Below are 24123 nucleotides of genomic sequence, written 5' to 3'. Positions count from 1 at the left end.
TCTCCCACTTAGTCCAAAAGTCTATTCTTTATATATGTGTCTCTTTTGCTGCCTTGCATACAGGATCATCATTAGCATCTTTGTAAGTTAGAAAGAGAAACACCAATACAGTATATTAACACATATATATGGAATTTGTGAAGTGTTAATATACTACAGACCAATATCACTGATAAACATAGATGCAAAAATCCTCAACAAATTCTAGCAAACAGAATCCACCCCCATGCAGCTTTCACCCACTGGTCCTGATTCTGCCTTCTAAGGCAATTCAAATGTTTATTTTAAGAAAGTCTCATAACCTTGAACCCACTGTCCACAGAAAGCCCATGTGAGAGAGGAAGCATAGCGAGCTGGTTGATTAGGAACACAGACTGTGGAGTCACTCAGACTTACGTTTCAGTTTTCACTTCATCACTTGCACCAGCTACTCATGAGGCTGTGTGATCATGGGCAAGTTGCCTGTCCTCTCTGGGACCTTGATCTCTTTGTGTGTGATGTGATGATAACTGTACTTTCCTCATATAGAGCACCAGACGGGTGGGAGGGCTCAAGGAAAGTTAACTGGCACCATCAATCCCCTTACTGGTCTAGACTGTCTCAAGTCATTTTGCTGCTCTTCAAATAACACAGTTTGCTCACCCTTATGTGGATAGACTCCAATTTTCAGCATCTCTCTAAAAGCTTAAGGACCTTGAGTCCTTAAGCTTAAGGACCCTGCAACTAAAGGAAGAGAGCAACAGAAGCCACTTCTGATGTTCTTTACCATCCCTGTGCTGTGTGTTGGTGGATCTGCTGTGTATTCAGTGCCAGGCCAACCCACTGAAAACCATTTGGTTGCCTTAGTTCTTTATTGGTGCTGAAAATTCATGTCTTAATATGGTTTTGTCAAGTGGCTCAAGCACAAATGAATTACTAATTCATATGCCAGGCATTTTGCTAAGGGTTACACTTGTGTTAGCTCATTTAATCTTCATAATAGTCCTATGAAGTGAACACATCACTTTTTTTTATAGAAGAGAATCTTCAAGGTTCTATAGCTGATAAGCTATAAAGCTGGAATTTGAGCCTAGGCCTTGTTCTTCACCACTGCCTTATTCTTCCCAGTTCTCCACTGAGAATATCCAGGGCTGGGGCAAGGGTGAGGTGAGTGAGGCACTTACACTGGGCACAAAATTTAAGAGGGATCCAAAAAACTCAGTCTATTTATATACACTATTGTATTTTTATATACTATTAATATTGTACTTCATATATATATATATTTTTCATATATGGTGGTGGTGGTGGTTTAATCAGTAAGTTGTGTCCAACTCTTGTGACCCCATGACTCCTCTGTACATGGGATTTCCCAGGCAAGAATACAGGAGTGGGTTGCCATTTCCTTCTCCAGGTGATCTTCCAGACCAAGGGATGGAACCTGTGTCTCCTGCATTGGAGATGGATTTTTAACTCACTGAGCCACCATGGAAGAGAAGCAAAAGGCAAAGGAGAAAAGGAAAGATACACCTAATTGAATGCAGAGTTCCAAAGAATAAAAAGGACAGATAAGACAGCCTTCCTGAAGGATCAATGCAAAGAAATATAGGAAAACAATAGAATGGGAAAGTCTAGCGATCTCTTCAAGAAAATTACCAAGGGAGGAGTTCATGCAAAGATGGGCACAATAAAGGACAGAAATGGTATGGACCTAACAGAAGCAGAAGCTATTAAGAAGTGCTGGCAAGAATACACAGAAGAACTATACAAAAAAGATCTTCACGACCCAGATAAACACAATGGGGTGATCACTCACCTAGAGCAAGACATCCTGGAATGCGAAATCAACTGGGCCTTAGGAAGCAACACCATGAACAAAGCTAGTGGAGGTGATGGAGTTCCAGTTGAGCTATTTCAAATCCTAAAAGATGACGCTATGAATGTGCTGCACTCAACATGCCAGAAAAATTGGAAACCTCAGCAGTGGCCACAGGACTGGAAAAAGTCAGTTTTCATTCCAATCCCAAAGAAAAGCAATGCCAAAGAATACTCAAATGACCACACAATTGCACACATTTCACACACTAGTAAAGTAATGCTCAAAATTCTCCAAGCCAGGCTTCAACAGTACGTGAACTGTGAACTTCCAGATTTTCAGCTGGATTTAGAAAAGGCAGAGGAACCAGAGGTCAAATTGCCAACATCCGTTGGATCATCAAAAAAGCAAGAGAGTTTCAGAAAACATCTACTTCTGCTTTATTGACTATGCTAAAGGCTTTGACTGTGTGGACCACAACAAACTCTGGAAAATTCTTAAAGAGATGGGAATATCAGACCACCTGACCTGCCTCTTGAGATATCTGTATGCAGGTCAGGAAGCAACGGTTAGGAAGGTCAGGAAGCAACAGTTAGAACTGGACGTGGAACAGCAGACTTGTTCCAAATAGGAAAAGGAGTATGTCAAGGCTGTATATTGTCACCTTGCTTATTTAACTTAAATGCAGAGTACATCATGAGAAACACTGGGCTGGATAAAGCACAAGCTGGATGAAGCACAAGCTGGAATCAAGATTGCTGGGAGAAATATCAATAACCTCAGCTATGCAGATGATCCCACCCTTATGGCAGAAAGCAAAGAAGAACTAAAGAGCCTCTTGTTGAAAGTGAAAGAGGAGAGTGAAAAAGTTGGCTTAAGGCTCAACATTCAGAAAACTAAGATCATGGCATCTGTTCCCATCACTTCTTGACAAATAGATGGGGAAACAGTGGAAACAGTGAGAGACTTTATATTTTGGGGCTCCGAAATCACTGTAGATGGTGATTGCAGCCATGAAATTAAAAGACTCTTGCTCCTTGGAAGAAAAGTTATGACCAACCTACACAGCATATTAAAAAGCAGAGGCATTACTTAGCAAACAAAGGTCCGTATAGTCAAAGCTATGGTTTTTCCAGTGGTCATGTATGGATGTGAGAGTTGGACTATAAAGAAAGCTGAGTGCCGAAAAATTTATGCATTTGAACTGTGGTTGTTGAAGAAGGCTCTTGAGAGTCCCTTGGACTTCAAGGAGATCCAACCAGTCCATCCTAGAGGAAATCAGTCCTGAATATTCATTGGAAGGACTGATGCTGAAGCTGGAACTCTAATACTTTGGCCACCTGCTGTGAATAACTGACTCATTAGAAAAGACCCTGATACTGGGAAACGATTGAAGGCAGGAGGAGAAGGGGACAGCACAGGATGAGATGGGTGTATGGCATCACCAACTCAATGGACATGAGTTTGAGTCAACTCTGGGAGTTGGTGATGGACAGGGAGGCCTGGTGTGCTATAATCCATGGGTCGCAAAGAGTTGGACATGACTGAGCAACTGAACTGAACTGAACTGAGTCACCATATACCTCTGAGCCACCAGGGAAGCCTCATATTTAATATATACTATTGTATTTTTATATATACTATTGGATTTTATTGTAATGGATTAGGTCAAGCGAGTGAGGTGAGCACAGGGTCAGACGCTGTCTTTATTTTTGTGCTCTCTTGACTTCTGCATCTGAACAAGTGCTTCACCGCATCCAATTAGTTCTGGACTTCTTTGTCCCAGTACTATTTTGTCTGTGCTTACCTGTGAAGCTGCAAATTCAAGTTTCTGCAGGCCTGTCAGATATCGATTCCTCATCATATCAACCTCTTGCCTCTTCTTATTCAGGAGTGTCTTGAATGTTAGGATCAATTCGAGGTAGGAGGTGGGGGTAACATAGTTGTGTCTTCGAAGGGTGTTGTAATAATCAAGTGACAGCTTTTTCACACTCTCCTGGAAATATTTGCACATGGAGATGACCCTGTCAAGGACACAGAGGTGGTCAGACAGGCCCAACTTGCTCCAGAGAGATCTAGCACAGCTTTGGTTCACAGAAGATTTTCTCACAGAAGGATGTGAGAAAGCCACTCACAGTGGCCAGCTAGAACCCCCAATTCTTTGAAGCATGTCAACAGAGCCTCAAGAAGGATTGGGGAGGTATATGTTCTTATTAGAATGAACTTCGATCAGGCAATTTCTAGCTTTAATCACTTTTGTGAATCACCAGGGTTTAAGCAGGAGTTTTTAATCTTTGGAAGTCTGATGAAGCCTCTGGACTTTTCAGAATAATATTTTAATGCATAAAATAATATATTATAGAATTACAAAAGAAGCCAATTATGTTAAAGAGTTTTCTAAATATTTTAAACACCAAATTTATGATATAGTAATGTGTGCATGTGTTTGGCTGCACCTGTGGCAATGTAGGATTTTAGTTTCCTGACCTGGATCGAACCCACACACCCTGCAGTGGTTAAGAATCCACTGGAAGCATGGATTCTTAACTACTGCAGGTAAGTCTCAATATGTGTGATTTTATTTACATGTTAAATCAGGGGTCAGCAGACTTTTCCTGGTTAGGACCAGATAGTAAATATTTTAGGCTTTGTGAGCCACATGCTCTCAAGTAGCAGCTATTCAACTCTGCCACTGTACTGTGCATGGCTGTTTTCCAATAAGGCATATTTGCAAAAATAAGGCTGTGAACTGGACTCAGCCATGGATCATAGTTTGCCAACTACAGCATTAAATAGTAAGATTGGACAACAGGTCTGAAGACTACCATCATTTTGAAGGGGATGATAAATTGGTGCATCTGTAATGACTGAACGAGTTATGAAAATAACTGCGATGCCTACTGGTAACAAAGTCACAGGTCCTACACAATCCTATGGGGGTTTATTGCCTATGTTCATCATTGAAAGAAATGCAAAGTACCAGTTAGATGTTAATGAAAACAAAGATGTACTTTTCCCCCACTCACATTCACTGACCCTCTGAGTTCTGGTCATGAGCCTATAGACCCAGGTTAAGCATTCCTGGGCCTAGAGAACAAAGTTCAAAGATCTTAAAATGGAATTTAAAACAATGAACATTCTGACCACTACCTACTTCTTCATTTTCTATTTACTCATTTAATAAGCAGTATTTGAACCTACTATTTACTAGGTATTAAGGATACAGAACTATACAAGGCAAGTGACATGACCCTTACCTTCATAGGACACTTAGAATGGTCAACAATCTTATCCTTTCTCTTACTCTAGCCAAAATTCAGTGCTTTATTTTGTGTATCTGTGCTTTACACACAAAATATTTTTTTTTTTTCACAACAAAATCCCTCACAAGTACCATCCCCTAGGCAGCAATATCTCCCCTGTTGAGAATGCATGCTCTAAGATTATTGAAATCCAGGTTCTCATAGCTGAACAACAGTACATAGACAACAGTACATCTCTAGAACAATTCTGAACAGTGAAATATTCTTCTTTTTTCAGCAAAGGTGTTTTATTAAATATCTAAATGGTATTTATTTTTTATAATTTATTTCTCATTGAAAAAGACCTTGATTCTGGGAAAGACTGAAGGCAAAAGGAGAAGGGGGCGGCAGAGGATGAGATGGTTAGATAGCATCCCCAACTCAGTGGACACTCTGGGAGATAGTGAAGGACAGGGAAGTCTAGCATGCAGCAGTCCATGCGGTCACAAAGAGTCAGACACACGACTTAGTGACTGAACAGAACAGAACATACATAAATTGATAAATCTTAAAACAGCAAAAAGAATAGAGCCAATATCTTGATTTTCATTTGAAATATTTGTTTGGGGTACTAAAATGCAGCTAGCACTTACTGTATCCGAATATTGTCATCGAGCTCTACATCTTCTAGAAATTTGTTGGCCACCAACTCCAGGGCATCTGTGGGCCAAGACTGGAACCAATCAATTGTGCAGCAATTGATCAGAGAAGGGAACATTCGCAGGCGGTTCCGGAAGGCGTCCCCAATTGGACTCATGGCTGATGAAAAGCAGATTTCATTAGTTCTCTTTCTCCCAGTCAAGGAGGCCAAAAGGGACAGACAGGTCATTCCAAGGATTCTAATGGGGATAAGGGAGCAGTCATGTTTTCTGTTGGTACTCCAGAGTATAACTGGGAATAGTCAGGACGAGTGCCTGGAAAGCATAGGGGAATCATGGGATATTTTCATGCAACTTTTTGATGGGAAGTCAGTTTATTACAAGAGTCTTCTGTCTGGTTCTGAATATTCATATTATCCTATATTATCCATTCTAGATCTTTAGGGTCATATAGCCAGAGTGTTTTAAGCCCTTTGACCCACTTGTTCCATTTGTCCTGACTCACAGACCTCAGGGAACCATTGGTGCCCTATACATAGCTACTTATGGAGGCTGCTGTGGGGGCCCTATCAGCTTGTTTCTGACCTCATCTCCATCTAACCACAAATTTTGGATTCTATGCCCCAAATTCTGTTAATTGTTTATTTAGATTCAACGTGTACCAGGCACTTGCTAGGAGGAAGCATAATGCATAGGTGGAAGTGTGAGAAAGTCAGTGTGGCTAAAAAAAGAAGGGGAAGCATGGTTTGAGATGAGAGCGGAGAGGATGCAGGGGACAGTCTGGCAGGTGGTCTTATAAAACTATAGGTTAGGGATTTTGGTCTTTATCTGAATAGCAAGTAATTCAGGTGTTTTAATGTGTGTGTGTATGTGTATATAAATATACAACGAACAGATTTGCAATACAAGAAAAACAAATCCTGACAGTGGAAAGTATCCTGATGCAGTGGAACATAAATGTCTGGAATGGACAGGGTGGATAAAGAGAGAACAGTTAGAAAGCTATAGAGGTGAGGTCTAGGTGAGATGATATTCATAGCAGCTTAGCTTGGAGAAGGAAATGGCAACCCACTCCAGTGTTCTTGCCTGGAGAATCCCAGGGACGGGGGAGCCTGGTGGGTAGCCGTCTATGGGGTCACATAGAGTCGGACACGACTGAAGTGACTTAGCAGTAGCAGCAGCAGCAGCTTAGCTAATTTGAAGGTGGCAGAGATAGAGACAAGAGGGCAAAAATTGACAGGATGTGGTAATGCAGAGAAGTATTAAACATGACCCCTAAGCTTCTGGACAGATTGGAGATGATATTCACAGAGAGAAAAACTCCAGATGTTATTTTGTAAGGCTGGCAGGGTAATGTACTAAAACGAAGGAGAGGGTTCAGAGCCGAATTCAGAGAATTGAAGAGAGTGGAACAGGTTTAAAGTAGTTTTTCAGGAGAATGGAATTTTGCACAGGAATTCCAGGCACTGACCGTTGGGCAAGCTAGGTGCCTTGGTTGGATCAATTCTGGCACCATTGTAAAAGGACTGGGCTTAGGGCAAGGAGATCCTGAAACATCCAAGGAAAAGGGCAAAATGAATTTTCTCATCCTTACCAAGGACAATGTGAAGGTTCTTTTTCACTTTCTCAATGAAGAAGTTATACATAGAAAGAGGAGTGACTTCGATCTTTTCTCCTTCTGTCCTGGCTGCCATTTGCATCTTCTCCACAATGTCGGCCTTCTCATCAGCGGGGAAGATGTTGGGCACATCACCCGTGTTCAGAAGCATGTTGATGTCCTCAACGAATGACTCGTCCTTGATCTGATTATCAGCGAAGAGGAACACAGTACTTTTGGTGGCCACCCCAACCTGGAGCATGATCTTCTTCAGGTCCTCTCGCCAATCGTTGCCTGAGTAGCTCTTTGTGATCTCGATCTGGTATAGCTCGTACGAGTTCATGAATGTGGACAGTTTGCTGGCACTTTGCCGCCCACTGCCCCCAATGCCCACCAGGAGCAAGTGGCCTTTGTCCTGCTTCAGGACCCTGCAGATCCTAGAGATATGCTCAATGGCAAACCTGAACATCACCAAGGACATGGGGGCCTTGCTGATATTGTTGAACTCTTCCAGGTAATACTCCATGACCACTGTGAGCTGTTTTAAGTCAGTGATCTCATCATATATCTTTTGGTCACTTTCTGGCTTGAAGAAATCTCCAAAGAAGAGGCTACGGATATTATCATCAACTATCTTTCCAGTGGGTGATAGGTGGATGAGGACCTGTGGAAAAGATAAGTCTCAGCCAGGCATTCACTCCAACTACCATGGTAGTGGGAGCTGGAAGGAGGGAACAGGAGATGTGTTTGTTTCCTCTGAGCACATTCTTCAAAGTCATGGTTCACAACAGTTTTGTTTTTTTAAACAAAATATGTGTATTTGATGGTTGTAAAGACTATGATAAAAGGACAATTGAGAAAAGAGTGTGAAAGCAAGGGTCAAGCGGTTTGCTAAGTGATTAAAACATTGGTGGACAGATTATAAGATCCCAGGAGGAGGTGGTCAAAAGGTGAGATCATTTGTAATGTACTTGCTTCTTCACCAAATAGAGGTGCAGGCCTTACCCCTGTTCCCACTCTGTACCTAGAGTAGAAATGTTTTAGATGCTTCTTCTTTCTGATATTAGAAACTAGCAGTGCTTCTGTACATGGCCTCTGGATGAAATATGAAATACTTGCATTTTTTCTATGGAGAAATCATAGCTTCTTAAAAGTAGAGGTAGAATTAGATGATGCAAATACATAGTGTTTAAACTTTTCTTATATCAAAATGGAAAAGAGAAAATATTTACAAATAGGAAACAAAGACAATCTTTCACTTGGGCTTTACACAAGGCATCAATCAAACAATAAAAATTCATGGTGTTTTTATTTCTTAACTCAAAAGTTATTTGACCTTGAAAATGTATTTTACATTAATTACAAACAAAACATCTTTTCATAAATGATAAGTTTGAATGTATCCAAACTTATATGTTACCTGTAAAGTCAAGTGAAATTGGACCAAGTATTATATTACTTGGGACAGGGAAGCCTGGTGGGCTGCAGTCCATAGGGTTGCAAAGTGTCGGACATGACTTGGTGACTGAACAACAAAAACAACAGTATATCACCAAATCAAGTGACTAATTGGCTCAACACACTGTTTCTTGAGATTCAGAAAGCAGAGCTGTAAGTCTCTATTTGGGCTTTTCTGATGGCTCAGTGGTCAAGAATCCACCTGCCAATTCTACAAATCTGGGTTTGATTCCTGGGTCAGGAAGATCCCCTGGAGATGGAAATGGCAACCTATTCCAGTATTCTTGCCTGGAAAATCCCATAGAGAAGCTGGTGGGTTACAGTCCATGGGGTTGCAAAAGAGTTGGACACGACTGAGTGACTGAAAAACAACAATAAAGTCTCTACTAGGAAGGGAGCCTGAAATCTGAGACTAGCATGATCACATATTTGGGACAATTTCCGAGGTCAAAAGATCACAGGGTCTTGCTTACCTTTTCCACAGACTGCTTGAAGCAATTGGAGGTGGTTTCCCTTACCATGTTAAAAAAGACCTGTCTATCTTCATGATCAATCAGACGGTCATAGAAGACCCGGTAAACCTCATGAATCCAAAGCCGGATAAACTTCTCTACATCCTGAAAATTCAGTCAATTATTTGAATGAATGGCACATGGTGGCTGAGGCAGTAGTTTTCAAACAGTTTCTAAGTCCTGGGTTGTTGTGAGGATTAAATGAGATAATGCTTACAAAATCCTTAGCACAGATTAAATGCTTAATAAAAGTTAGCTATTACTATTATCCTTATATATTCCACATAGCCAAGGATACCACTGAATGAACTTGATAACAGAAATGACAGCGGCTGACCTGCAGGTGGGTGTGAGGGCAGAGCAACACCCCTTGGATCACCCGTGAGAAATCCCGCAGGTTAAAGACATAGTGTGACTTGGAGGGAGTTGGCAGGAAATTCTCCACTGCAGCTTTATAAATTGTCATCGTTGCCTGTACCATCATCTTTCCATACCTTGGGAGGAAGGAGAAGGCAGACCAGTTAAGGAAGGGCCAGAAATGAGGACCCCAGGCCAATAATAGAGGAACCTCCTACCTTAAAAACACCACATCAAACCCTTTCCCGAAGTGCCAGTCAGCGATTGAACTGAAAATCTTGGTTAATATGTCATCCTCGAAGGCATTGATGGAAATGATATTCAGATGGCGAGTGAACCGTCCTGGAAAACATGCAAAGGTATGAATGTGCACACACACTCACACTTACCTCCTGGGCGTAGCAACCCTTAGATATAGAACGGTTTTTCCTCTGCCTTTAAGTTCTAGAGCTGTGCTATTCAACATGGCAGCCTCTAGCCATATGTGGCTATTTAAATTTATATTAATTAAAATTAAGTAATATTAAATGTATTTCCTCAGTCTCTTCAACCACATATCAACTTCTCAAGGATAAACATGTGACTAGTGGATGTTGTACTGCACAGTATAGATAGAGAACATCTCCACGACTGCAGAAGTTCTGGTAATAGTGCCAGCCCAGTGCTCAAGACTGTTACTAGATAATGGCAATATGTTATTTTTGTAAAATAATCAAATAATTCAGAAATACTTTTACAGAAAGTAACCCTTGCCTCCTACACACCAAATCCATTCTCTCTCCCCTCCCAAATTAATCACTGTTAGTTTGGTATTCTTACAGCTCTACATCTGTATCTATGTATCTAATATTAGATATCCATATATTTATATCTCTAAAATTCATCCATTTAAAGTACACAATTAAGTAAATATTTAGTATTTTAGTTGTGCAATCATTATCACAATCAATAGCAGAATAATCACTCCAAAAAGAAATCCTTTACCTTTACCCCTTTCTATTTCCTTGTAGCCCTTGGCAACTAATAATCAATTTTCTGTTTCTATGATTTGCCTGCATGTATTTTTAAAAAATATTTTACTGTATAAAGTAAAGCACAGATACAGAAAATCACCAAAATTATAAAGTGAATCATTATAAAGTTAACATCTTTACATCTACCATCCATGTCAAGAAATACAACTTTGCCAGCCCTTCATAGAAGCCCCTCCATATATCCCATCCCAATCACAGCCCTCTCCCTGTCTCCCTCCAAAGCTTACCACTATCCTGATTTTAAAGTAATTATTATCTTGCATTTCTTTATGGTTTTTTTTTATCACCCATATGTACTGATATATGTAGGTTTACCTTTTAAAAAATGCTGGAGTAATATTTTACACTTTGGGAAATATGGAGAGTTGCATGAACTTGAGGAAGTCATGTATTCTTTTGATAATAAGCATACTCATAGTCCTTAATGTGTGCTAATGCTTATTACATGTTACCAAAACCCAGATCAGTCTTCTGCCAAACCATGCTCTCCACCACCATATAATAATGCCTTGAGCCTCAGTTTTCCCATATGAGCCCTAACAGCTGGCAGGTGATCTGACAATTATCAGCTAGTCTGTTGGTTCTCCAGTGAACACAATCTCTTTAAATATCAACATCAAATGAGGTTGTACCCTAGCTATGATGGAATAAGACAGAAACAAGTTTGCTCTGAAATCACGAAAACTTCCCCCCAAACTAATATGAGTGACTATAGTTGTTTACTAAGTACAGAAAAAAAATTAAGATACCTACTCTTCAAATTGTCCCCAGTCCCTGAGACTACCCAATCTAGAACAGAGTCCCTGGTTTCTTAAGCCTTTTTCACATCACCCAGCACAAGCCCATTTAACGCCCTTTCACCAGGCACTCTCATGGTTCTCCATGCTATATAGACACCCTTGCTGCAGCAAATTAATAGACTCAATTTCACTTGACCACAGATGTGTTCCTGGCAGTTTTGGGCATTGGTCTTGAAGATCTTTTCAATATGTCATATTTGTGACATAGCATGAAAACTGTCAACTGCTATGCAAATGTTAGCAATTACTACTTCCTTGATATGTACGGGAAACAGACATTCCCTTCTGAATAGATCTCTACTGCCTCACTGGTTTTAGTGAGAATTAATTGACATAAAATATATAAACTGAAGGTTTACAACATGATGATTTAATGCATATAAGATATTGCAAAATGCTTGCATACTAAGGTTAAGTAACAATTCTATTGCTGCTGCTAGAGAGTCACCATATTGTACATCAGATCCCCAAAACTTATTCATTTTATAACTGGAAATTTGTACCCTCTGACCAACGTCTCCCCATTTCCCCCATCCCTTAGCTCCTGGCAACCATCATACTACTGTTCCTGTGAGTTTGGCATTTTTAGATTCCACATATAAATGATATCATATAGTATTTATTTTTCTCTGACTTATTTCATTTAGTTTAATGTTCTCAAGGTCCATTCATGTTGTCACATAGAGTAGAATTTCATTATTTTTATAGCCAAATAATATCCCAGGGTATGTGTGTGTGTGTGTGTATATATACATTTTCTTTATCCATTCATCCATAAATAGACACTTTGGATATTTCCATGACTTGGCTATTGTGAGTAATGTTGCAGTATGGGACTGGGATTCCCTTGTGGCTCAGCAGTAAAGAATCCGCCTACAATGCAGGAGACATAGGAGACGAGGGTTCGATCTCTGGATTAGGAAGATCCACTGGAGGGGGGCATGGCAACCCACTCCAGTATTCTTGCCTGGAAAATTCCATGGACTGAGGAGCCTGATGGACTACAGTCCATAGGGCTGCAAAGAGTTGGACATGACTGAAGTGACTGAGCATGCAGCATGAACATGGGAGTACAGATATCTCTTCAAGAAAATTACTTCATTTCCTCCAGATATACTCCCAGAAGTGGCATTAATGGATCATGTGGTAGAGCTATTTTTAATTTTTTGAGGGACATCCTACTGTTTTTCATAGTGGCTGCATGAATTTATATTCCCACCAACAATGCACAAGAGAAGTTATTATCTCTTGACTTTTGTTAATAGCCATTCTATCAGGTGTGAGGTGATATCTCATGGTGATTCTGATTTTCATTTCTCTAATAATCAGCAATGTTGTTGTTTTGCTATAGAGTTGTATGAATTCCTACACATTTTGTATTTCAACTCTGTATCAGATAGATAGTTTGCAAATACTTTCCCCATTTAATGAGTAGGTCTTAGAGAAAAGTAATATACCAAGTTCCTTTCCCTCTAAGTAGTTAGAGAAGTGTTGAATTTATAGATGCTAAGTGCCTGAGATCCTGCTATATTCAAACCCAAGGCAAAGGTACCCTTGGACTCTGTAGTAAGTGGAAGGTGATGGTTTGTGTACTCAAGTAAAATCACCCTGTTTATCTTCCTTATTTTACAAATCAGAAAGATATATGCCACAGGGGAGAGCAAGGTCACAGAATGTTAAGTCTGAAAATGGCATTAAGATTCTTAACCAAGGATGTATCACAGAATAAAAGCATGGAAACCTGTAGACCTGGATGGATGAAGTTACACATGAAGCAAAATATACTCCTAAAGTGTCAGATGATGGGGGAAAATCTTATTTATTTGTTTGTTTATTAGTATTACTTTATTTAGGCCTATCTGGCTCCAAAGAATTGTAAGAAACATAACATGTGAATCTGTCATTCGCCTTTGATTGAGAACCTCTCGTCTAGCCTCGCTCCTAGAACACAAGCTGACCACACAGAACTTACCTCTTCATGAGACTCTCTGTTCCTCTATGCCTAGCCAAAAACTCCTCAAATCCTCTTTTCATCTTCTCATCCTATTTCATACAACTTTCAACATGGCATATTCAAATGCCACTCCTTGAGTCTAACTCAAGTGTCTCTGGCCTAAATACCCTTTCTCTATCTTCCATCAGGACAGACTGCCTTACACTAGCCCTCCATCCACAAAGATGGTCTGGTTCTGCAGGGGGTGGCACAAAAAGTAATGAACTCTCTCCTTCACGTACCAGTAATGTCATTCCTTCCTCCCCCAGGAGGGCCCATGGCTGTCACAAGCAGCACATCAACGATGTCCAGCTTGTTGGTATCCTTCTTGTCAAACCAGTAACCATGGTCAATCCATTGCCGTAGGAGCTCAATGGGGGGCTGTGCTCCATATACCTCTTTGGCTGGCATGTTGAGGTCATCTGGGGAAAGAAATGATGGCCACAGATTGTAAGTCTATGGGATCCTTTGCTCTTTTAGGAGGTAGCAGAAGACTATCCTTCCATGGGAGAGTCCATACTCAATTGTTATACCCTCACTCTAGGTAGGGCTCAGCCAGTGGACATTTTCACCATAATGGAAGAGATTTTTCAGGGTTCTGGCTTTCCTGGTTTATTGAGATCTCTGTGCATTTATTGAGATCTCTGTGCATGAGATCCTCTGTGGAAGGATGCATAGATTGGCATTAACAAACAGATATTAAAATTTTTCCCATTCCTTCACCCAAAATATATAGATTGTCTACTATGTGCTAGACACTTTGTTAATTTCTAGGGATATGATGGTGAGAAAGAAAGTCATGCTTCTAGTTGACAGAGTATTTAATTTACCACCAGGTAATAGTGGGAACTTCAACAGCAGAAAAGCTTCAAGCTAGGGTTTTTGAAGAGCAAAATCAAAAAGGCAAGGATAAATTGTGATCTCCTCCAGGGTAGGGATTGATTTTCTCCAATAGTACATTGTTCAGTACTGGCGCATAGAAGGCACTCAATCATTTCCAATGAACATTGACTAAATGCCCAGTTTTGTGTCATGTAACATTTTAGGAATTTTATACATATTACCTCATCTACTCAAGATGATGACTTTATAAGAGGAAGATAGTATTACCTTTATGTTAGAGGTGAGGAACTGAAGGTAATGGAATAATATACTTAGGGTTAAAAAGTGAGATTTGGACGTAGGTCTGTTTGACTGCAAAGCTTAAATTGCTTTTGGATATACCATAAAAATAGGAAGGGAGAACAGACGAGAGTAAGGGACAAAAGAGGGAGGGAGGACAAGAAAGGGAAAAGAAAATATGATCCCTCCCTTTAAGGAGCTGTTGTTAATTGGCAAGGATATAAATACATGCAACATTTATTGTCAATACCTTAATTTTAAAGACAGAACATGAGATAATTCAGAAGAGCAGGGAATTACTATTATTACTAAATGAGAATTCTATGAATTAGCAGTAAGAGAGTAGAAAACATAATGTATTTGGCACCAAGAAACTTGGTTTTGGCTTGTGGCTCCAGAATTTTCTAGATGTTTGACTCTGAACAGGGAATTTAACCTTCAGAGCCTCATTTAATTTACTAGTAAAGTAGATTTTTTTAAAAAGTCAGTTTTCATTCCAATCCCAAAGAAGGGCTGTGCCAAAGAATGTTCAAACTAACAGACAATTGTGCTCATTTCCTATGCTAGTAAAGTTACTCAAAATCCTTCAAGCTAGGCTTCAGCAGTACATGTACTGAGAACTTCCAGATTTACAGGCTGAGTTTAGAAAAGGTGGAGGAGCCAGAGATCAAATTGCCAACATTTGTCAGATCATGGAGAAAGCAAGGGAATTCCAGAAAAACTGCTGCTTCAATGACTACGAGGAAACCTTTGACTGTGTGGATCACAACAAACTGTGGAAAATTCTTAAAGAGATGGGAATACCAGACCACCTTACATGTGTCCTGAGAAACTTGTATGCAGATCAGGAAGCAACAGTTAGGACCTTATATGGAACAAATTACTGGTTCAAAATTGGTTCAAATTTTATGGTTCAAAATTGGGAAAGCAGTATGACAAGGCTGTATATTGTTACCCTGTTTATTTAACTTATATGTAGAGTACATCATGTGAAATGCCAAGCTGTATGAGTCACAAGCTGGAATCAAGATTGTCATGAGAAATACCAACAACCTCAGATATGCAAATGATACCACTCTAATGGAAGAAAATGAAGAGCAGCCAAGAGCCTCTTGATGAGGTCAAAAGAGGAAAGTGAAAAAGCTAGCTTAAAACCCAACATTCAGAATACCAAGATCATGGCACCCAGTCTCATCACTTCATGGCAAATAGAAGGGGGAAAAGTAGAAGCAGTGATGGATTTTCCTTTCTTGGGCTCCAAAATAACTGTGGATGGTGACTGCAGCCATGAAATTAAAAGATGCTTGGTCCTTGGAAGGAAAGGTGTGATAAACCTAGACAGTGTATTCAAAAGCAAAGACTTCACTTTGCTGACAAAAGTCCATATAGTCAAAGCTATGGTTTATCCAGTAGTTGTGTATGGATGTGACAGTTGGACCATAAAAAAGGTTGAGCACCAGAAAATTGTTGTTTTCAAATTGTTGTTCTGGAGAAGACTCTTGAGAGTCCCTTGGACTGCAAGGAAGTCAAACCAGTCAGTCCTAAAGGAAGTCAACCCTGAATATTCATTGGAAAGACTGATGCTGAAAGTGAAGCTCTAATACTTTGGCCATCTTATGCAAAGAGCCAACTCATTGGAAAAGACCCTGATGCTGGGAAAGATTGAAGGCAAAAGGAGAAGTGGGTGGCAGAAGATGAGATGGTTAGAAAGCATCATTGACTGAATGAACAAGAACTTGAGCAAACTCTGGGAAATAATGGAGGACAGGGAAGCCTGGCTTGCTGCAGTCCATGGGGTTGCAAAGAGTTGAACATGACTTAGTGACTGAATAACAACAACAAAGAGATCACGATGGCCAATAAACTCAAGGGGTTGTGAGGCTCAAAAGAAACAAATGAGGAAGTGCTTTCTAAACAGATAAAATTCTGGAAAAATTCAATGTGCTTATTTGGCAACTATTAGATTTCTTCATACACTGATAACATATTTATCTGGCACTTAATGGAATAGAAGCTTATCACAGTGTGTGAGTTGCTTCTGGAGACACAAGAGAGCAAACACTACAATCCCCTTCTGAACCTAACTACTGTCACTACAAAGTAACTTGGCCTGATCCATGGGCTCAACTTCATCCCAGGAGAAACTGGGATCCTCCCTCAGGCAAAAAGGCCTGGACCATGTCTCAACATGGAAAATTTGGCATATAGTACATAGTTAAAAATACTTGGAAATGAATGAAGGAAAGGACAAGGAACAAAAAATGAAAGAAGCAAGAAAGGGAGGGAAGGAGAGAAGAAAGGATGGAAAGATGGAAGAAAAGAAGGAAGGAAAATAGGAGGGGAGGGAAGGAATGTGGAATTATATTAACCAGAAATATTTTATCTTCCATAGACAGTAAAATTAATATGCAGCAGTCCTACAAAGGGAAATTCGGTTTTGCTGCAACTTAAAATAGAAGAATTTGGTGTGTCCAGATCCAGGCCAGTGCCTTACCCACAAATACCACTGCTTTCTTCCCTATGGGAGGCCCAAAAAGGCCTTTCCGCCGGCGATCCAGCTTGGACATGATGATATCCTGCGTCTGATTGGCTGAAGTTCTGGCAGAGAAATTGATGCAGTTGGGCAGATAAGTATTTTTGGGAAGGCGAAGTAGGAAGTTGTTGGTGATGACCGATTTGCCTGTGCCCGTGGGTCCTACGAACAGCATTGGAATCTCATGGTCCAGGTAGGTTTTCAAGAAGAAGGACTGTCGGGCTGTCTCCATGGTGGGGATGATGAGTTCTGAGACCTGTGCCACAAAGACATTGGTGAGTCTTGATACTGGACCAGGAGATTGTGTCTTGGTATTCAAGAGACTTGAGAGTTTTATCCTTACTATCCATTCAGCTCTGTCTCTTATTTATCTTTATAATTTTGAGTATTTTACCTCTCTAGCAGCCTAGTTTCTTGATCTATGAAATGGGGATAAAAATGGCATGTAGTTCACTGAGCTGTTTTGAAGGTTAAATGAAATCTTGTATGTAAATATAGACAATAACTGTCTATTGTCCCTGTTTTAGAGATGAGGAAACAGATCCAGAGCTCACCAACACAGCAAGTAAACGGAAATGCAAAGATTTTAATCCCAGCTTGTCTGATCCCAAGGACTGTATTCTTAACTACTGAAATGTCACATTGTAAACACCAATTATAGTAAGGCTGGGTCTACAGCTGCTGCCCTCTGAGACCTTTTCTTTGAGCCAAGCTGTCTGCCTTGCCCTAGGAAAGATCCACCTCCCATATGCCGTCTATACTGCCTGTCCAAGAAGGGTTAGGTATGACCCTTGACCCCCATTCCTTGTGCTTATTCCTCATCTGCTTTTCCTAAGGCTCATATTCTTGGTTCCTCCTATTAATCCCTTTAGCAATATGGAAATTGCAACACTCATCCTGGTATTCAGATTCCAATTGGGCTCTACGGGCTTGGTCTTGGATTCCTAGAATCTCTATTACTTTGAGTAGAAAACCTTGCTTTAGATTGGCTTTTCTGAGCTTGAACCCTATCATCAACCATCTGGCTGCTTTGGGTCCCTCCAATGATGGGTAGAGGAAGGGGTCTGCTGTTGTTCAGTCACTAAGTTGTGTCCAGTTCTTTTGTGACCCCATGGACTTTAGCCTGCTAGGCTCCTCTGCCCATGGGATTTCCTAGGCAGGAGTACTGGAGTGGGTTACCATTTCTTTCTTCAGGGTATCTTCCCAACTCAGGGACTGAACCTGTGTCTCCTGCATTGGCACGCAAATTCTTTGCCACTGAGCCAAGAGTGTAGCCACAGAGGAAGGGGTAGTTAGATCTAAATCATATGCTGAAGTCTACTTATATGTCTAGACTGGAAGAGGCTAGTGAACATGGAGCCACTATGCTGTGTAACTCTAGGGAGCACCACCCACACTATGATTTATGTAAATGGTGCCCCTAAAACAAAACCAGACCATAATGCAAATGGCACCAACAGGGACTGTGCAGTGTGGTGGCTATGTGTATACGGTTAGACTAAGCTTGACTTATTTTGATTAATAATTTGATCAATGAAAAAGGAGCAAAGAGAACAGAGAAATTGAAGTGGCAAGGAAGAGAATTAACAAGTATTGAGCTATGGATGTTTTGCCTGTCTTATTCCCTGCAGTTTTCCCAACAGCCCTCTGAGGCAGCTGTATTATTAGCTCACTTTTTCAGATAAAAAAATTGAGACTGGAGGATGGCCAACTTGGCCAAGTCACATAGCCAGTAAGTGATACTGAATGCTAAACCAAGTATCAAGACTGGGAATTTTAAGCAAGTTGGATTTCACAGATTTTTATTTTCAGGGGCTAGAACAGTTTTTTCACAAGTGAAAAATTCCCAGCATAACTAAAATATTTTCTGCATTTGACTCATTTGTAGGAATCTAGCAAGATTTCAGGAGAAGGCAATGGCACCCCACTCCAGTACTCTTGCCTGGAAAATCCATGGATGGAGGAGCCTGGTAGGCTGCAGTCCATGGGGTCGCTGAGGGTCGGACATGACTGAGCGACTTCACTTTCACTTTTCACTTTCATGCATTGGAGAAGGAAATGGCAACCCACTCCAGTGTTCTTGCCTGGAGAATCCCAGGGACGGGGGAGCCTGGTGGGCTGCCGTCTATGGGGTCGCACAGAGTTGGACATGACTGAAGCGACTTAGCAGCAGCAGCAGCAGCAGCAGCAAGATTTCAAACCCCTGGAGCTCAGGTGATGAAGCTCTTTTAAGGAGAATAAAAGTTTAGAACCTCAGTGCTGAGGGGTTCTTTACAGTCTTTTCAGTCTCCAGTGTGTGTCCTGAACTCATCACACATTCACTCCTGCCTGTGGCACCCTTTTCACAAGCAGCTGTGGTCCTGTCTGGTGTCTGATTTTGTTTTCAGTATTTCCACATTTCCATCCACCACCTACTACTCTACGCTAGGCCTGAACAAACTACAATTATCCCAATAAAGCTCAATTTTGTCCACCAGATACTGCAAGTAAAGGCATGAAAGTGCACATCTGGAAAAAATTTCCACAAGAAAATGAGTAGGAGTTGTAAGTGAATCTTCTGCTAACCAGAAAATCTATTAACCATTTTTCTGAGAACTCTGATTAAAGAAATCTTTCTCTGGGGATTTTAAAGAAAAGGCAAGGATCTTTTTGGCTGAGATATCTGAGAGGGGGACTGATGACCACCTGGCATTGTTCATACTGACAATAATTAGAATAGCAACTGGATAATCTAGCACAATGTGAATGCCACAGATTCATGTATAATGTCTTCAATCTTTGCAACCATTCTTTAGGTATTTTTTCTTCTATTGTGTAGTTGCATAAACTGAGGCAGAAAGGGTGAAGACTGAATAAGAAATCTGGGACTCTCTGATTCTAAAGTCTGTGCTTTTGAAGGCTCAATTCAATTAATGTTTGAACATTTTTCTAAAGTAAATTCTTTCACTTTTTCTAAAGTAAGTTCTTTAACTAACCCAGATCTGATGTTAACGTCTCCACTTTGCTGAATATCAGGTCATTACTGAGGTTCTATGACCAATAACTCTCTTTTACCTTTGCATTTGCGGAGATATGTTCCTCCTCTTTGGTGATATACTCTGTCCATGTGTACCAATGTCCACTAGCTTGCTTGAGGAAATAAAAATCATAGATGCTTCCTGGACCCAAAGAAATAGAACAAGTTATTAGCACATCAGGGGTTTACATTTCATATTTGAGATATTTAACTACCTCAGCCATAGGCATCTGAAATGTATGACTATCAGTATTGGTAACTGTATAAACTAGAAAAACATCTTTTAAAGAATAATGACTTTATTATATGTATAAAAATAATGGGTATTGATTATACAAATAATGATAATATAAATAATATAAACAGGAAGTATTGAAAAGAAAAAAAAGGGAGAAAACAAATGGCTCCAAATCTCACAATCAGAGATTACTTTCGGCAGCAATCCTTCCAGTCCTCTCTTGAGGCATACAAACATATTGAAGGTGAAAGTATAGGTAAATGAAAGAAAGAATTTTATTAGGATAGGATCATTTAATATATATCATATAGATATATACACAAATATATACGAATTATATTAATATAATGTAACATAATAAGATATAATATATATTTTTATATATCATACTATTGAAAAATAAAAACATTAAATTTAATTTTATTTAAATTAGGAGACTAAAGTGAAACTGAAGGACCTTCTGAACTTCAGATAATCATCATTCACTACAGGAGATACGGGTTCCTAAAAGTGGCTTCTTTTTTTTTTTTTTCAATTGAGGTACAATTGACAAAGACTATATTTGTTTCAGGTATAAAATGTAATGATTCAATTTTTACATTTAGTGAAATGATCACATTATAAAATGATTATAATAAAAATTGTATATATTAATATATAATGCATATAATAATAAATGATCCAGGGACTTCCCTGGTGACCCAGAGGTTAAGCAGTCACCTGCCATTAAATTAAAAAAAAAAAAAAAGTCATGTGCCAGTGCAGGGGCACTGAGCGTTCGATTCCTGGTCCAGGAATATTCTACCTATGACAGAGCAACCAATCCTGTGCACCACAACTGTTGAGCCTGAGCTCTAGAGCCCACCAGCCACAGCTACTGAAGCCCGTGCGCTGTAGGACCTGTGCTCTGCACCGAGAGAAGCCACTACAATGAGAGGCTTATGCACTGCAACGAAGACCAGCCCCTGTTCGCCACAACTAGAGAAAGCTGCACACGGCAACGAAATACTCAGGCAAGACAACAAGGACCCAGCATGGCCAAAATTAAATAAATAAAAAATAACTGATCCTATTCTTATAAAACCCATCATCATACATAGTTAGAATTTTTTTCCTTGTGAGGAAAACTTTTTTTAAAACTGAAGCATAGTTGATTCATAAGGTGTGTTAGTTTCAGAGGAGACTGGGTGCATTTAGGGTGGTATGGCCATAGACTAAAGCTGTGTTAGTTTTCACTGTATAGCAAAGTGATTCAGTTATATACATATACATATATATATATAAAACCATATACATATATGTATATAAATAGAGCTATATATATAGCTATATATATAGCATATAAATATATAATTTTCAGATTCTTTTCCATTGTATATTTTTATGAGATATTGAACATAGTTCCCTGTCCTATATAGTAGGTCCTTGTTCTCATCTATTTTTATTTACAGTGGTGTATATATATTAATCCCAAGCTCCCAATTTATCCCTCTTTATCCATTTCCCCTTTGGTAACCATAAATTAGTTTTCTACTTCTGTGAGTCTATTTCTTTTTTACAAATAAGTTCATTTGTATCATTTTTAAAAATTCCACATATAAGTGATATCATATGATATTTGTCTTTCTCTGTCTAAATTCACTTAATATGATAGTCTCTAGGTCCACCCATGTTGCAGTAAATGGCATTTCATTCTTTTGTCTGACTGAGTAGATTTCCATTGTATGTATGTATGTGTGTGTGTGTGTGTGTATATATATATATATATATATATATATATATCACATTTCCTTTATTTATCTGCCCATGAACATTTATTAATAGGGTGCTTCCATGTCTTGGCTGTTTCATAAATAGTACAGCCATAATTATTGGGGTACATGTATGTTTTTGAGTTATATTTCTCCAGAAATATGTCCAGGAGTGGGGCTGCTGGGTCATATGGTAACTCTATTTTTAGGGTTTTGAAAAACCTCCATGCTGTTCTCTGTAGTGGCTGCCCCAATTTACATTCCCATCAACAGTGTAGGAAGGTTAATTTTTCTTTCACACCCTCTCTAGCATGTTATTTGTAGACTTTTTGAGAATGTCATTCTGACTGGTGTGAAGTGATACCTCATTGTAGTTTTCATTTCAATTCCTCTAATTAGTGATATTGAGTATCTATTTATGTGCTCGTTGACCATCTGTATGTCTTCTTTGGAATCATGTGTTGTTAGGTCTTCTGCCCATTTTTTGGGGGGGTTGTTTTTTTTTCTGATATTAAGCTGTATGAGCTGTTTGTATATTTTGGAAATTAATCCCTTATCAGTTGCATTTTTTTTGCAAATACTTTCTCCCAAACTGTAGGTTGTCTTTTTGTTTTGTTTATGGTTTCCTTAGCTGTGCAAAAGCTTTTAAGTTTAGTTAGGTCCCATTTTGTTTAGTTTTCCTTTTGTTTCCATTATTCTAGGAGATCAATCTAAAAAAGTATTGCTGCGATTCCTGTTAAAGAGTGTTCTGCCTGTGTTTTCCTCTAGGAGTTTTATAGTATCCACTCTTACATTTAGGTCTTTAATCAATTTTGAGTTTATTTGTGTATATGGTGTTAGAGAATGTTACAATTTCATCCTTTTACATGTTCTCCAGTTTTTCCAGCACCATTTATTGAAAAGACTGTCTTTTGTCCATAGTATAGCCTTCCCTCCTTTTGTTGTAGATTAATTGACCATAAGTGCATGGGTTTATTTTGGGGCTCTCCATCCTGTTCCATTGATCTATATGTCTTTTTTTGTGCCAGTACAATACTGTTTTGGTTACTGCAGCTTTGTGGTATAGTCTGAACTCAGGGAGCATGAAGCCTCCTGCTTTGTTCTTCATTCTCAGGATTGCTTTGGCAATTCTGTGTCTTTTATGGTTCCATATAAAATTTAGGACTACTTGTTCTAGTTCTGTGAAAAATGTCATTGGTAATTTGATAGCGATTGCATAAATCTGTAGATTGCCTTGGGTAGAATTTTAACAATACTAGTTTTCCCAATCCAAGAACATGGTATACCTTTCCATCTGTTTGTGTTGTCTTCACTTTTTTTCATTGGTGTCTTATAGCTTTCACAGTATGGGTATTCTGGCTTCTTAGGTAAGTTTATTCCTAGGTATTTTATTCTTTTTCATGCAATGGTAAATGAGATTGTTTCTTTAAATTCTCTTTCTGATATTTCATTGTTAGTGTATAGAAATGCAACAGAATTCTGTATATTAACTTTGTCTCCTGCAACTTTACCAAATTTTTTGATGAGCTCTAGTAGTTTTCTGGTAACGTCTTTAGGATTTTTTTTTACTTCTTCTTTTCCAATATGGATTCCTTTCATTTATTTTTCTTTTCTGATTACTGTGACTAAGGCTTCAAAAACGATGTTGAATAAAAGTGGCAAGAGAAGGCATCTTTGTCTTGTTTCCGATCTTAGAGGAAATGTTTTCAGCATTTCATCATTGAATGTGATGTTAGCTATGGGTCTGTCTCATATTCTTTTATTATGTGAGGCATGTTCCTTGTATGTCCACTTTCTGAAGAGTTTTTAATCATAAATGGATGTTGATTTTTATCAGAAGCATTTTTTTCTGCATCTGCTGAGATGATCATATACTTTTTATTCTTCAGTTTAATGTGGTGTTTCACATTGGTTTGTGGAAATTGTTAAATTCTACTTGATTGTGGCATATAAGCATTTTAAGGTATTGTTGGATTCAATTTGCTAGTATTTTGTTGATGAGTTTTGCATCTATGT

At 39.2% G+C, this 24123-nt stretch overlaps 1 protein-coding gene across 1 annotated transcript in view; it reads right to left on the bottom strand.

Moving 5' to 3' along the window:
- Positions 1-24123, bottom strand: part of DNAH3 (dynein axonemal heavy chain 3) — a 242044-nt gene that overhangs the window by 57675 nt on the left and 160246 nt on the right. The window contains exons 41-49 of the mRNA XM_025274559.3: positions 20157-20260; positions 17064-17358; positions 13690-13869; positions 9839-9962; positions 9601-9757; positions 9225-9368; positions 7291-7957; positions 5691-5856; positions 3603-3819 (exon numbers count right to left, since the gene is read on the bottom strand). Coding sequence (XP_025130344.3) covers positions 3603-3819; positions 5691-5856; positions 7291-7957; positions 9225-9368; positions 9601-9757; positions 9839-9962; positions 13690-13869; positions 17064-17358; positions 20157-20260 — 2054 coding nt within the window. The remainder of the gene's footprint in view (positions 1-3602; positions 3820-5690; positions 5857-7290; positions 7958-9224; positions 9369-9600; positions 9758-9838; positions 9963-13689; positions 13870-17063; positions 17359-20156; positions 20261-24123) is intronic.

The sequence above is a fragment of the Bubalus bubalis genome, chromosome 24 (assembly GCF_019923935.1).
Source record: "Bubalus bubalis isolate 160015118507 breed Murrah chromosome 24, NDDB_SH_1, whole genome shotgun sequence".
Lineage (NCBI taxonomy): Eukaryota > Metazoa > Chordata > Mammalia > Artiodactyla > Bovidae > Bubalus > Bubalus bubalis.
Note: the sequence above shows the minus strand (reverse complement) of the source record. Positions and strands in the feature narration are given on the sequence as shown.